Source organism: Geotrypetes seraphini, chromosome 17 (genome assembly GCF_902459505.1).
Source record: "Geotrypetes seraphini chromosome 17, aGeoSer1.1, whole genome shotgun sequence".
In the NCBI taxonomy this organism is placed as follows: Eukaryota; Metazoa; Chordata; class Amphibia; order Gymnophiona; family Dermophiidae; genus Geotrypetes; species Geotrypetes seraphini.
The window spans coordinates 33,279,951-33,294,695 of NC_047100.1; the positions used below are offsets into that span (position 1 = coordinate 33,279,951).

The window sequence follows — 14,745 nt, forward strand, 5'->3', positions numbered from 1 at the left end:
GCCCCGGGCGCCGTGTTGGTGGGGGCGCTCTGCCCCCTCCGCCTCTTCCCATCCCTCCCCTCCCCTTCCCCCGTACCTCTAGTTGTTCATTACTGTGAACAACAACTTCAATGTGTTCCTCGCGACCGTGTCAGCTCTCCCAATGACTTCAGCTGTCTTGATGATGTCACTTCTGGTTGCTGCACATAGGAAGTGATATCAATGGGAGAGCTGCTGGGGTTGGGAGGAGCATGTTTAAGTTGTTACTCATGGCGGTGAACAACTAGAGGTATGGGAGAAGGTAAGAGGGATACGCGCAGCAGGGGGGATTGGGGAAAGGCAGGGGAGGGGCACTTCTCACCCTTGCTATGCCACTGACTCCACCCAAACTCCTTTCTTAATCAGAATGGTAGAGCCTGGCATGAGTATTCTCCGTACCTACTTTACTGTACACAGCACAACCCTTGAAATACATTTTATAAAAGCGTTTTTTCTCAGTAAAAGTTTATACAATTAGCCCCTTAGAATGTAAATCCCAGCAGAGGTTAATTGAATTTTGTATACCTCCTACTGGGGTCCTTTTACTAATGCACACTAGCTGTTTTAGCATGTGCTAAATGCTAATGCGTCCATAGACTGTAATGGAGGCGTTAGCATTTAGTGTGCCTTTGTAAAAGAGGTGGACTGTAAATAAGAGCAAGGCGGTTCACAGGAGTGTACAGCACAAAAATGTTCATTCTGTTTAATTTCCCCATGTCTTACAGAATTTTTCATTTTGTTCCATCTTTTTAATTTTATTCATTTCAGGGGCAAAGATGTAGAGTTTACACTATTTACAACACAGGAAACAAAAACAAAATTTTTATTTTTTTCCGGTTTTGGGCTGAAAATATGAAAACATGAAAATATTGACATTTCTCGTGTCATTTGAAATGACAGCTCACCCTAATATTTACACCTGCTTTGATATGGGTGTAAAAAAATATACATGTACCAATTGCTGCAATATGCACAGGTATGCATGTGCCACAGCTTTAGAAGGAGAGTAGATGTTTTTTTTTTTGGGGGGGGGGTTCCTTTTGAAAATTGCCGTTACTCCTGGCTGGTTCTAAAATTGCCCTCAAATATATACTCGAAAAACTGCTTTTTGTAAAATTAAAATCAACTGAAAAAGTTGTAAACATGAAATTTAGTTATCTTATTTTTGTTACCTAAATGAGGTCAAAACCATCTCTCTTGGTCTGTGTACTCTATCAGCAGGTATACACTGTGGTCATAAATTATTCCAGTTGAAATATTTTTTTTTAATACTATAGATACCCAATAAGTTAGCTCATAAATTTTCCAATTTTGCTAAGTCAGAACAGTAAATATTAATATGAATTTTCCATGAAATGCCGAGCTAGCAAAAAAAATAAAATAATAATAATTATATATATATATATATATATATATATATATATATATATATATATATATATATATATATATATATATTTATTTACTTAGCTACCCTTATAATAAACTGGTCCATTTTACAAATATCTGGAATTTAAAATTGGCTTTGCAACACCTGTAGTTGGGATGGTAATATGTTTTTCATCCAGTTCATATCATGCCACCTTACCTCCTCCATTCTTGTAACAGAGATAAGGGAATCTCCAAACATTCCCGAGTCCAATAATCTCCCCTGCCACAGACAGTACAAATTCCACTTTGTTGTTCCAGTGGCCCCTCTCACGTACTTTCTTATCATTGCTGTGGACCAGGTTGCTGTTTGAAGCTTCAGGGTCCAAAGTGTCTTCTGGTTTGCCATTAATTACTGGAATAGTCTTCTCAGCTGTCATGATATTTTCTGCCTGTAGTTGGGGGGAGGAAATCAAACAAAACTTAAGATGTTTACAGAAGTCATTTTCTATCCAAAATATTAAAAATATTCCTCAGCAATCTTTGTTTCATGTCATGGTTTCACCTTTTAGTATAAACCATGAGCAGTTATTAAGCCTAAGGGGTTGGCAACTTTGAAAAGGTATGCATTATGTCAAAGAGCAAGGAGACAAGATATTTAAGAGAAAATATAATCGTTCATATTAAGAATCTATGGAAAGAGCTTCATACAGCAGAAAAAAAGATTTGTAAACAGACTGTAGCTTAACTGATAGACATGGAAAGCATTCTTGAGATTTCCAAGTACAAATAATCCAACTCTTGAAGCTCCAAAATAAAGTAGAAAGGAGTCAGTGAAGGAAGAAATCCCAAGCAGAAGAAAAAGGCCACATTACTCACCCCAGACAATATAGCAAAATGATTCTGTTCTAGGCGTTGAAAGAGATCTCTGTTAAATGGCACAAATGGTCCTGTCGCAGGGCAGATCTGTTATGGAAACGATCGAGTTGAGAATGATGCACAGACGCCTTATCTTGTTCCTGCTGGCTACAAGATTTCTCAGTTCTCTCTCTTTCTCTCGGTTGTAAGGATGCTCTTGTCCCTGCTACCCACGCAAAGGATAATTTGCAAATGCTTTGCCTTTGCCTGAGTGATCTGATAACAACCTCCCTCTTCCTCCTCCCCTTCCCACCCTCCCCTTCTTCTTTTTTCAGTCTTTCTTTCTCACTCTGTTCAACGGCTTGGGGCCAGGGTAGTCACCAGCATCAATATATCCATTTCCCCCCCCCCCATATTAAATTGTAAATTAGAAGCCTTTTGATTAGGGAAAGTAGCAGGCAAGATCACTGCTCAAAAGCAGAGTAGTCCCTTTGGGCCAAGGGTGAAAGAAATTCAATCAAAATAGTGAAATTTGCACAGACAGGGAAATAGTAAATAAATTAATTAGAAAATAGTACAAATCAGGTGAACTGCACCTGAACACACAATGCAGAAACAAATGGACAGTCTTTGCATTCACAGAAACAAATAATAATAATTACCCCCCCCAAAAAAAAAAATAAATATAATCAACACTCAAATAGGTGACAGGTCACTAAGGAATCCTCTTATTAAGTCTTGTAAGGCCCTTGGCTTAGGAGTGTTCTAATATAGAACTTTTCTGCATACTAAGCTCAGATTTACCGTGCTGTTAAAGTTTGGCATTTCTTTTTTACAGGTCTTCTGTTATGTTTACATTATCAAACAGCACCCACATAAAAACAACAGGTACATTTAAATAGAGTGTGAGCCCACTGGGACAGATAGGGAAAAATGCTTGAGTACCTGAATGTAAACTACTTAGGCTATAAGTGATATATAAATAAAATAAAAAAAGAAATAAACATGGGAAACATACATAAAATAAACAAACATGGGTACATTATTAAGGAGGTGCTAAATGCTCCCACATCAACCCTGAGTTATCCAGTTTGCGTGATCTACCTGGATAACTCAGGAATATCCACTCTCTGCCCATGACATGCTGTCCTTTACATATAAATTATGCGATAACCGGAACAGAGCTAGCGAAATGCAAACATATACTTGTACATTGCCTACCTTAGTCCCCACCTTAGTCTGGAACATCTCCCTCCTCTTTCCTTTCCGTGGTCAGACATCTCTCTCTTCTCCCCCCCTTCCTCATCCAGTGGTCTTAATATCTCAAGCCACTGCTATTTAATATATTCATAAATGATCTAGAAACAGGGACGAAGTGCGAGATAATAAAATTTGCGGACGACACCAAACTATTTAATGGAGCTTGGACTAAGGAGGACTGTGAAGAATTGCAAAGAGACCTGAACAAACTAGGGGAATGGGCGACGAGATGGCAGATGAAGTTCAACGTTGAGAAATGTAAAATATTGCATGTGGGAAGCAGAAACCTGAGGTACAACTATACGATGGGAGGGATGTTATTGAATGAGAGTACCCAAGAAAGGGACTTGGGGGTAATGGTTGACATGACAATGAAGCCAACGGCACAGTGTGCAGCGGCCGCTAAGAGAGTGAATAGAATGCTAGGTATAATCAAGAAGGGTATTACTACCAGAACGAAAGAAGTTATCCTGCCATTGTATCAAGCAATGGTGCGTCCGCATTTGGAGTACTGCGTCCAATATTGGTCACCGTACCTTAAGAAGGATATGGCGTTACTCGAGAGGGTTCAGAGGAGAGCAACACATCTGATAAAAGGGATGGAAAACCTTTCATACGCTGAGAGATTGGAGAAACTGGGTCTCTTTTCCCTGGAGAAGAGGAGACTCAGAGGGGATATGACAGAGACCTAAAAGATCATGAAGGGTATAGAGAGAGTAAAGAGGGACAGATTCTTCAAACTTTCAAAAAATATAAGAACAAGAGGGAATTCGGAAAAGTTGAAGGGGGACAGATTCAAAATAAATGCCAGGAAGTTCTTCTTTACCCAACGTGTGGTGGACACCTGGAATGCGCTTTCAGAGGACGTAATAGGGCAGAGTCATGGAATAGAAAGGGATATACTAAGATGGATAGGAAAATGGCTAGGAAACATAAGACAGAGAGTGGGCATAGATGGGAAGTACTCAGACTGGAAGAAAGTAACTAGCGGTATGCCTCAGGGCTCGGTTCTTGGGCCTATTTTATTCAATATCTTTGTAAATGACCTGGAAGAAGAAACGACCAGTGATATCATCAAGTTTGCAGATGACACAAAACTATGCCGGGCAATGAGGTCACAAAAAGACAGCGAAGAACTCCAGAGAGATTTGAAGCAACTTGAGAGATAGGCAGAAAATTGGCAGATGAGTTTTAATGTAGAAAAATGCAAAGTGATGCACCTGGGCAGCAAAAACAAGGAGCATGGGTACAAACTGTTAGGTATAACATTGGGGAAGAGCGAACAAGAAAAAGACCTGGGAGTACTGATAGACAGGACTCTGAAGCCATCAGCTCAGTGCGCAGCGGCGGCAAAGAAAGCTAACAGGGAATCACGAGTAGATCAAGGGAGGTCATAATGCCGCTTTATAGAGCAATGGTCAGACCACACTTGGAATACTGTGTCCCAACACTGGTCTCCATACCTGAAGAACGATATAACACTGCTGGAGAAGGTGCAGAGACGAGCGACAAAGCTAGTAAAAGGTATGGAGAACCTGAGCTACAAAGATTGCCTCAGAAAATTGGGATTATTCACCCTTGAGAAGAGAAGACTGAGAGGGGATCTGATAGAGACTTTTAAATTGCTAAAAGGGATCGACAAAATGGAGCAAGCTCACTCACCAGCAGGGGGAAAAGGATGGAGAACAAGAAACAGCGTTATTCACATTGGCAAATGTAACCCAGACTCGGACCAGAGGTCATGGCCTGAAGCTGAGAGGGGACACGGCCAGGACAAACGTCAGAAAGTTCTGCTTCACACAGCGAGTGGTGAACGCCTGGAACTCTCTCCCGAAAGAGCTGGTGGAGGAAACCACCATTCTTGGATTTAAGGGAAAATTGGACGCACATCTTCTTGCAGGAGACATTGAGGGATACGAGTGACTAGTGTATTCGCCAGAGTACACCTGGCTGAGCCTCTGCGTGTGCGGATCACCGGACTGGATAGATCCCAGGTCTGATCCGGTGCAGGCATTTCTTATGTTCTTATGTAGGCAGCATGAGTGAAGCAAACACGCTGCCTCCAGGAGACCCTTAAGCTTTCTCTCTGCTTCTCGCCTATACATGGGCAGGAAGCAGTAGCAGAGGAAAAGCTTCCGGGTTCCCAAAGACAGCGTGTTTACTTAATTTCTTTGAACCTTTTCTAATTCTGTTATATCTTTTCCGAGATATGACAACCAGAACAGAAAACCATACTTCTTTAAGCTGTAATAGATACGGAGCTTTGTGTTGCTGTTTCTGAATATATACCCAATCTCTAGGGAGATTTTATTAGAATACTCTGATGATATAATAATACTCAATATAGTATCACAGCTCTAAATATTTTAAATAGCTTAATCAATCAATCAATCAATACTTAATTATGTAAAGTGCTCAGACCTACAACCAACATTGTTCAGTGTAAACACTCAACTATGGTTGCCAGCGGGAACATCATCGCCTTTACAATCCCGTGCCTCCTTATCAACATCACCACTCAAAACTAAAAACACCACTATCTACTGGTAACTTATCTGGAATAGTGGCCCAGAGGCCTCTTGGTAGATGTAGCGGCAACTATAGACAGAAAACTTTGAAAACGCTAGTGCTGTAAAAAGTGCTTTAGTGATAGAAAGTGCTAAATGCCATAGAAAGAAACAGAGAGGCCATCTCAGATGTACTTATTAACTGGCTCCCACAGAAGATTTCACTTTGGCAAGTCAGCTGCTGGCTGAGATGGACCAGAGGTACTTCTGCTGCAACCTAAGAGTTGGCCAGCCACGCTTCTTCCTCTGCTGGGTGAGCCCAACACACTTGTTAGCGTAGAGCCCACCAGACGGTTAATCCTGTCCTAACCATTTTACTCTGAAGGAAAAGTTACAAGACTAATTGATTCTGTTTCCACTTTGTGGCTTTTAGTTGCAGAAGGTATGACAGATAACAGTAGTTAATCACAAAGCAGTGTTAGAAGGATTTTTTTTTCTTTTGAAGTCATTCTTCTGTACAGGGCATTCTGGCCAGACCGAAACAACAGTACCTCTTAGTCTTCCTAATTTGTAATTTATGGCTGATTTAATACACTCTTACTTGTGTACTTGCTCCAAAAATATCTAGTTATTTCTAGGTTGCACAGTAGTTAAAACTGTCAAAGCGGAAAATGCTAACTGATGCCATGTGAATGCTTAAAATACATATTATTTTTGGCTATGTCCATTGATACTTGAAGGTGTATAGTATGAACTCTAAAAAAAGAATATAGTTCCATTGTGGTAACCTTACTGCTTACTCCACAATTTGAGAGGTAATATGGAATTTGTAAGTATGGTCACATTGTAAATGATGACTGTAAAAACAACAGTATGGCCCATCAAGTTTCTCATTTGCAATTTTTCCATTTTAGGTAGATAAGCATATAAATGCTCATATTTAACTGACTACCAATTGTCTTTCACTTGGAATCTCAATCCCTCTTCATACATGAGATCTCTCCAGCTTTTATCCCAGAAACTTTAGGAGTTTGTATCAGTAGCTTGCTCTCTGGAAATAACATTGGAAAGATCTTAGCAGGGGGTCTTAGCATTTTCCGTCATGCAATAATCCCAACATTTACAATAAAGTAGACACCCATGATGGTGTGAATAACATGAGGAAGGATCTAGTGAAGCTTGAGGAATGGTCTGAAATTTGGCAGCTAAGATTTAATGCTAAGAAATAAGAACATAAGAAGTTGCCTCCGCTGAGGCAGACCAGAGGTCCATCCTGCCCAGCGGTCCGCTCCCGCGGCGGCCCATCAGGCTTATTGCCTGAACAGTGGTCCCTGACTAATTTTATAACTTACCTCTAATCCTATCCCTATAACCTACCTCTACTCCTATCTGTACCCCTCAATCCCTTTGTCCTCCAGGTACCTATCCAAACCTTCTTTGAAGCCCTGTAGCGTGCTCCTGCATTTGGGCTGTAGAAACCCAAGGGAACAGTATAGTTTAAGGGATAAAGAACTTGTTCACAAAAGAGGAGTGGGATGTGTGTGATAATATGTGATGATCTAAAGATGGCAAACAACTTCAGTGTCACAGCCTTCTGTGGGTAAGCGGGCTAAGAAGCCTTCTCCCACCCCGTCTGGGCCTCATGTCAAAGTAGAAGTGAGCCAAGTCCTTCCAACCTCGAAGAAGCCCAAAAAAGCGCTCCGCCCCAATATCGGTGAGTTCCTTGTCATCGGCATCCTCATTGCCGGAGCATAGAGCCACACCGAAGGTACCGGCAAAAAAGCCAGCAAAAAATTGATAATTTGCTTAGGGAGGAATTGGATGAGTATTTCCAAATCCTGGTGCCGACCCAACTCCCCGGTGCCAGTCCGGTCTGAGCCCTCGACACCGGTTGCAGCTGAAGTGCATACTTCATCGGTGCGCAGGCTTTCCACAAGGGAATTGGCCCATTTGACTCGCTGGCACCGGTCATCCTTGATGCAGACATCACCATAGTCGACTCAGGTGCGGTATCGGAAGGCATTGCAAAAGCTGAAGAACCTTGAGCCTTCGATACAGAGCTCTCGACACTGTCCACGTTCTGTTCAAGATTCAGGCTTGTGGGGAGACTGAACAGGATCCTCTTCTTTCAGAGGATGAGGGTTCTTCTGATGACAACTCACCTCGACATTCATCTCAAGAGGCTCCTGTGTTGTCTGAAAAGTCATCTTTTTCCAAGTTTCTTTGTTAAACGTCAGAAACTTTGTCCATTCCGCTAGAAGCTGATTTCAAATGGTCTAAATAGCTCTTCAAGGCTTTGGACTATGCTCAACTGCCCAAGGAACTGCTTAAGCTTCCCCTGCATGACATTTTATGGAAACTTTTTATAAAAATCTGGAAACACCACTTACCATTCCTGTGGCTCCTCGCAAATTGGATTCTCTGTACAGAGTGGTTCCTATTCCTGGATTTGACAAACCACAACTTCCATACGAGTCTCTCCTGGTGGAGTTTACTTTAAAGAAGTCTTCAGGGGCTTGTGTTTACACATCTGTGCCTCCTGGCAGGGAGGGCAAAGCCATGGATCGGTTTGGCAAACACCTTTATCAAAATGCCATGCTGGCCAACCGCTCTGGCAACTATAGTTTTCTTTTTTATTTTACCTCAAGCAGTGGCGTACCTAGGGTATGTGGCACCCGGGGCCCATTATTTTTTGACACCTCCCCCCATGTAAAAAAATATTTTTTGTAATGACCATGAAACGGAATAAATGGTCAGAATAGAAACAGGCAGTGAAAATTTTCTTATATTCCAAACATAACATAACATAACATAAATTATGTCTGAATTGTCATGACATCAGAAGTACATATGGAGTAGTTGCAGGTGATGCTTGGGACAGTTCTGATTGTGTTAGTTCGGTTTTATGTGTTTTTTGAATAGAAGGGTTTTTATTTCTTTTTGAAGGTTTTGCAGTATGTGGTCAATGTCAATTGGTTGTAGGGTTGGGGGTCGAGTGTTGCAGCTCGAATGGCTAGGAGGTTGTCGAACAGTTTTTTTCCTTTTGACGTTTTTGGTTAGAGGGTGTGTGAATGGTGCGTGAGTTCTCTTATGTCTGTTTGAAGTGGATTGAATTATTTAGCTGAAGAAATTAGTTACCCCCTCATCCCACACACATTAATTCTTTTCCATTTTTGTTCCCATTATAAAAAACACTGATAAGTTCCCAGAAAAAAAATACATTAAAATAAGAAGTGAAAACAAAGGCCCCTACAGATGAGAACATAACATAAGAATAGCCTAACTGGGTCAAACCAATGGTCCATCATGCCCAGTAGCCCATTCTCATGGTAGCCAATCCAGGACACTAATACCTGGTAAAAACCCAAAGAGTAGCAACATTCCATGCTACTGATCCAGGGCAAGCAGACACTTCCCCCATGTCTTAATAACAGATTATGGACTTTTCCTCCAGGAATTTGTCCAAATCTTTCTTAAAACCAGCTACACTATCTGCTTTTACCATAACTTCTGGCCACTTCATTTTTAAGTTTAGATCTTTCCTTTCAAACAGAGACCTTGCTAGATGTCAAATACAGCACAAGGTAACTTCACATGGACTTAGCTGTGCAGGAAATGTGAATCTCTTCATACACCCACCATATAGTGCAAAAATGTGCAAAGGTCTGTTTTTTTCTTTCGATCACTACATAGCCTAATGCCACACAAGCAGCGCTATTACAAACATATTCTGTAGGTCAATGCTAAGGATAACAAAGTTTCCTTCCTTGGACCAGAAGGAGATACTGATAAACCACTGGAAGAGATCCCAACACAACACCCAATGACCCACTCAGTGTGTGAACCAGTTGAGTGGAGTGGACTAACTGGGGGGTTGAAATGGGCCCGGAGTTTGCTTAGCAGAATTTCCCAGACCACCTCTTCCTCTCAACACATTGACACGCTGCCACCACCACCACTAGAAACACCTCACTGGGTAGGCCAGCTATGCTATAAACTTTATAAAACACATTATTATATTTTCTTATAAAGCACATATTTTAACTGAACTCTCTGACATCCTCAGCCTTTCCATTCACAAAAATAGAAGGAAGAAAGTTCCCATTTCCTACTGTTTCATGTCCCCGGCCTATACAATATTTTTTTTCTGCAGACACTTCAAAAGTCTGACCAAATCCTCGTTTCACTTGCATTATAAAGTACTGAGGATGCCATCTCTCCCCAATCCCAGGTCCTAAAGTCTAAGACAGTAGCGCAAACTAATGCTGCCAGATTCAGGAAAAAAAATTTCGATTCGATTCAGCCTATTGAATTGGTTTTTCAATTCGATTTTCCTGCCCAGTTGGGTGATTTTTTTCAAAACTCCTGGTGGGTTTTATAGCTTTTTCACCCCCTTTGGCTTCTCCTAACCACACTGGCGCTGTGGTGTAAATAAAATAAAGAAACAAAAAGGACTTTTCCTCTCTCTGTTAAATCCTAGCTCACGTTTGCAGTCCAACACCAGCTCTGTCAGGATATACATTTCAAATCTGACATATTATAATCACAAAACAGAAAATAAAATTAATTTTTCTACCTTTTGTTGTCTGGTTATATTTCAAATCTTGTTGGTCCAAGGCTCTGGTTTTCTTCTGATAACTTGCTTGCCAGGGTCTCCTTCTTTCTTCTTTCTGCGTGCTAACCATCCATCTGCCAACTCTGTCCTCCCTTTCCATTTCCCTTCCCTCCCCAGGAAGTCTGGTATCTTTCCTTTTTTTCATCTCCCTCCACAGATCCACCTTTTCTTAACTACCCTTTCATCCGGCATCTCTCCCTCCTTCCCCACCACCCCAGAGTCCACCATCTCTCCCTTTCTTTTCCCAATTACCCTCCTATCCAGTATCTCTATCCCTCCTCCACACCATCCCTTGTGTCCAATTTCTCTCCCTTTCAGTTCCTTCCCTCCCTAAATCCCATGGTCCATCATTTCTCTCCCTCTCCTCTATTTTCAGACCCATTATTTTTTCATCACCCCCCCCCCAAAGTTTAGCATATGCACGTCTCTTTGAACACCCCCTTCCCTCTGTGTACTTCTAAACCAGGGTCCCCCCCAAAGGCCTGTCCCCCCTTAAAGGTCTGCCTGTCCCCCCTTGAAGGCCTGCACCCCCCTTGAAGGCATGTCCCACCCCCTTGTAGGCCTGTCCCCCCCATTCTAGGCCTGTCCCCCCCATTCTAGGCCTGTCCCCCCCATTCTAGGCCTGTCCCCCCACCTTGAAGACCTGCCTGCCTGTCCCCCCTTGAAGGCCTGTCCCCCCCCTTGAAGGTCTGCACACCCCCGAAAGCCTGCACCCCCCTGAAGGCCTGCCCCCCCTTGAAGGCCTGCCCCCCCTTGAAGGCCTGTCCCACCCCCTTGTAGGCCTGTCCCCCCCTTGAAGGCCTGCCTGCCTGTCCCCCCCTTGAAGGCCTGTCCCCCCTTGAAGGCCTGTCCCCCCCTTGAAGGCCTGCACCCCCCCCGAAGTCCTGCACCCCCCCTGAAGGCCTGTCCCACCCCCTTGTAGGCCTGCCCACCCCCTTGTAGGCCTGTCCCCCCTTGAAGGCCTGCCTGCCCCCCCCTTGAAGGCCTGTCCCTCCCCCTTGAAGGTCTGCACACACCCCCCCGAAGGCCTGTCCCCCCCTTGAAGGCCTGCCTGCCCGCCTGTCACCCCCCTCCCCCTTGAATGCCTGCCTGCCTGCCCACCCGCCCCGAAGGACCGCTCGCCCCCCTGGCCTCCCCGCAGCACTACCTATGCTCCCGGCCTTGCCGTTCAGTCCCCACCACCACCACCACCACCCCCGAAGGACTGCTCGCCCCACTGACCTTCCTGCACCACCTATGAAGCAGCCGCAGCAGGATCGCGACGTCAGCTATCCCTGCGCTGCTTCCTGCACCGCGTTCCCGCCCCTCCTCTGATGTCAGAGGAGGGGCGGGACCGCGGCGCAGGAAGCAGCGCCCAAGCAGCTTAGGGATAGCTGACCTCGCGATCCTGCTGCTTCACAGGTGGTGCAGGAAGGTCAGTGGGGCGAGCGGTCCTTCGGGGGTGTGGGGGGACTGAACGGCAAGGCCGGGAGCACCCCTTCAGGGCTGGCACCCGGGGCGGACCGCCCCTCCCACCCCCCCCTTGGTACGCCACTGACCTCAAGTAATCTAATCTAATTTCCATCTTATATACCGGATCATTCCAGGAAGGACTCGAGCCGGTTAACAAAATTTAAAAGAATATAATAGAAAGTAATAATGAAGGTCATAGAAAAATTTTCAATAAATTAGATCAGTCCTCAGTTAAGAATCTCTGAAAGAGATAAGTTTTCAGATTTTTCCTAAAAAGTGAGAGAGATAATGACGTTCTGATAATTGAGGGAAGATTGTTCCAAACTTTTACCAAGGAATAGGCTAAGGAATGTGAGAATTTACCTAGGGTTTTAATCCCTTTAACAGAAGGGAAAAGCAATTTAAATTTATGTTTATTCCTGGTAGTGTGAAACCGAAGAGAATTAAATGATAGAGGTAATTAAGGCCAAAAAATTTCATGTAAATAAGTTTTTAATGAAGTTTTTTTTAACAAAACACAATCATACAAAAACATCGTAGCATGTGTCATACATTGGCACATTTAAATTGAATTCACTCTTTTCCAAAAATATATTCCAGAGCGTAAATTTCCTGCTTTTCAGCATCACATTTCTGATATGTTTCAGTTGAGAAAATATATTGTACGTTCTACTTACGACACCTTTGAACTTTATCTCCTGAGCTGCAGCCATGTTCGTAGCCATGGGACCTCTAGCCTGGCTTCGTGTGTCTGGATTGGATGTGAATCATCAGACAGGCTTGCCAATGGCTCTGTGTCTTGGAGATGAACTTTTTGGTGCCTCCATGGACACGGCTACTCAGAAATTGTCCCCTCATGAGACCAGATGGGACCCTCTGGTCAAGTCTAAAAACAAGCTTCTACCTTCTTGTCCTTTCAGACCAGCTTCTTCTTACCAGCGACAGTTTGCTGCTAAACCAGCAGCTCCTGCTCAGTCTCAACCCAGAAGGCAGAAACAGCAACCCCATCAACAACAGAAACCATAGGCTGCTCCCCAGAAACCTACACAGCCTTTTTGACGTGTTTCTTCAGAGCATAGCCACTGTCACCATCCTACAGTCTTTGCCTCAGCCCATCGGAGGCCGTCTCCAATTTTTCATCGCTTGCTGGGAGCTCATAACATCAGACCTACATAAGTACATAAGTAGTCGCCTCCGCCGGGGCAGACCAGAGGTCCATCCAGCCCAGCGGTCCGCTCACGCGGCGGCCCATCAGGCATATTGCCTGGTCAGCGGTCCCTGACTAATTTTATGCCTACCTCTACACTTATCTCTAAACCTTCCACTGCTCTTATCTGTACCCCTCAATCCCTTTGTCTTCCAGGAACCTATCCAGGTCATCTTTGAAACCCTGTACTGTGCTATTTCTTATCACGGCCTCCGGAAGGGTGTTCCATGTGTCCACCACCCTCTGTGTGAAAAAGAACTTCCTTGCGTTTGTTTTAAACCTGTCCCCCTTCAATTTCATCGAGTGTCCCCTTGTTCTTGTGGTTTCTTTCAAATTGAAAAATCTGTCTTTGTCAACCTTTTCGATGCCCCTCAGGATCTTGAAGGTCTTTATCATATCTCCTCTGAGTCTCCGCTTTTCCAGGGAGAACAGCCCCAGCTTCTTCAGTCTGTCAGTGTATGTAAGGTTTTCCATACCCTTAATCAGTTTAGTTGCTCTTCTCTGGACTCCCTCAAGCATTGCCATGTCCTTTTTGAGGTACGGTGACCAGTACTGTACACAGTATTCCAGATGCGGGCGCACCATAGCCCGGTACAGTGGCAGGATGACTTCCTTCGTTCTGGTCGAGATACCCTTCTTAATGATACCTAACATTTGGTTTGCTTTCCTCGAGGCTGTGGCGCATTGTGCCGACGCCTTCAATGTCGTGTCTACCATCACTCCCAAGTCTCTTTCCAGATTACTGACCCCTAGCATTGATCCCCCCATTTTGTAAGTGAACATCGTGTTCCTTCTCCCTATATGCATGACCTTGCATTTCCCTACATTGAAGCTCATTTGCCACTTTTTCGCCCATTCTTCCAATGTCGTAAGATCTCTTTGGAGATTCTCGCAGTCAACCGTGGTTTCAACCTTGCTGAATAGTTTGGTGTCATCTGCGAATTTGATGACCTCGCATTTTGTTCCCGCCTCCAGGTCGTCAATGAATATGTTAAACAGGAGCGGTCCCAGCACCGATCCTTGAGGAACCCCGCTCGTGACCTCTTGCCAGTCCGAGTAATGGCCCTTTACACCAACCCTCTGCTTCCTGTCTGCCAGCCAGTTTTTGATCCATCGGTGGACCTCCCCGTGCACCCCATGATTCCATAGCTTCCTGAGCAACCGCTCATGTGGTACCTTATCGAAGGCTTTCTGGAAGTCTAGGTAAATTATGTCTATGGGTTCTCCTTTGTCCACCTGGTTATTTACCCCCTCAAAGAAGTACAACAAGTTTGTGAGGCACGACCTACCCTTGCAGAACCCATGCTGGCTCGACCTTAGCTGTCCATTTTTTTCGATATGGTCACAGATGCTGTCCTTAATCAGTGCCTCCATCATCTTTCCCGGGACCGATGTGAGGCTTACCGGCCTATAGTTTCCCGGGTCGCCCCTCGAACCCTTCTTGAAGATGGGCGTGACAT

General features: G+C 44.1%; 1 protein-coding gene across 11 annotated transcripts in view; it reads right to left on the reverse strand.

Annotated features, from left to right (window-relative positions):
- Positions 1 to 14,745, reverse strand: part of SLC6A11 (solute carrier family 6 member 11) — a 287,446-nt gene that overhangs the window by 210,314 nt on the left and 62,387 nt on the right. For 8 of the 11 annotated variants that reach the window (XM_033926541.1, XM_033926542.1, XM_033926538.1 and 5 more), the window contains 2 exons: positions 2,266 to 2,352; positions 1,607 to 1,838 (listed from right to left, as the gene is read on the reverse strand). In XM_033926541.1, coding sequence (XP_033782432.1) covers positions 1,607 to 1,838; positions 2,266 to 2,352 — 319 coding nt within the window. The remainder of the gene's footprint in view (positions 1 to 1,606; positions 1,839 to 2,265; positions 2,353 to 14,745) is intronic. The other 3 variants (XM_033926539.1, XM_033926546.1, XM_033926549.1) reach the window with 1 other exon arrangement.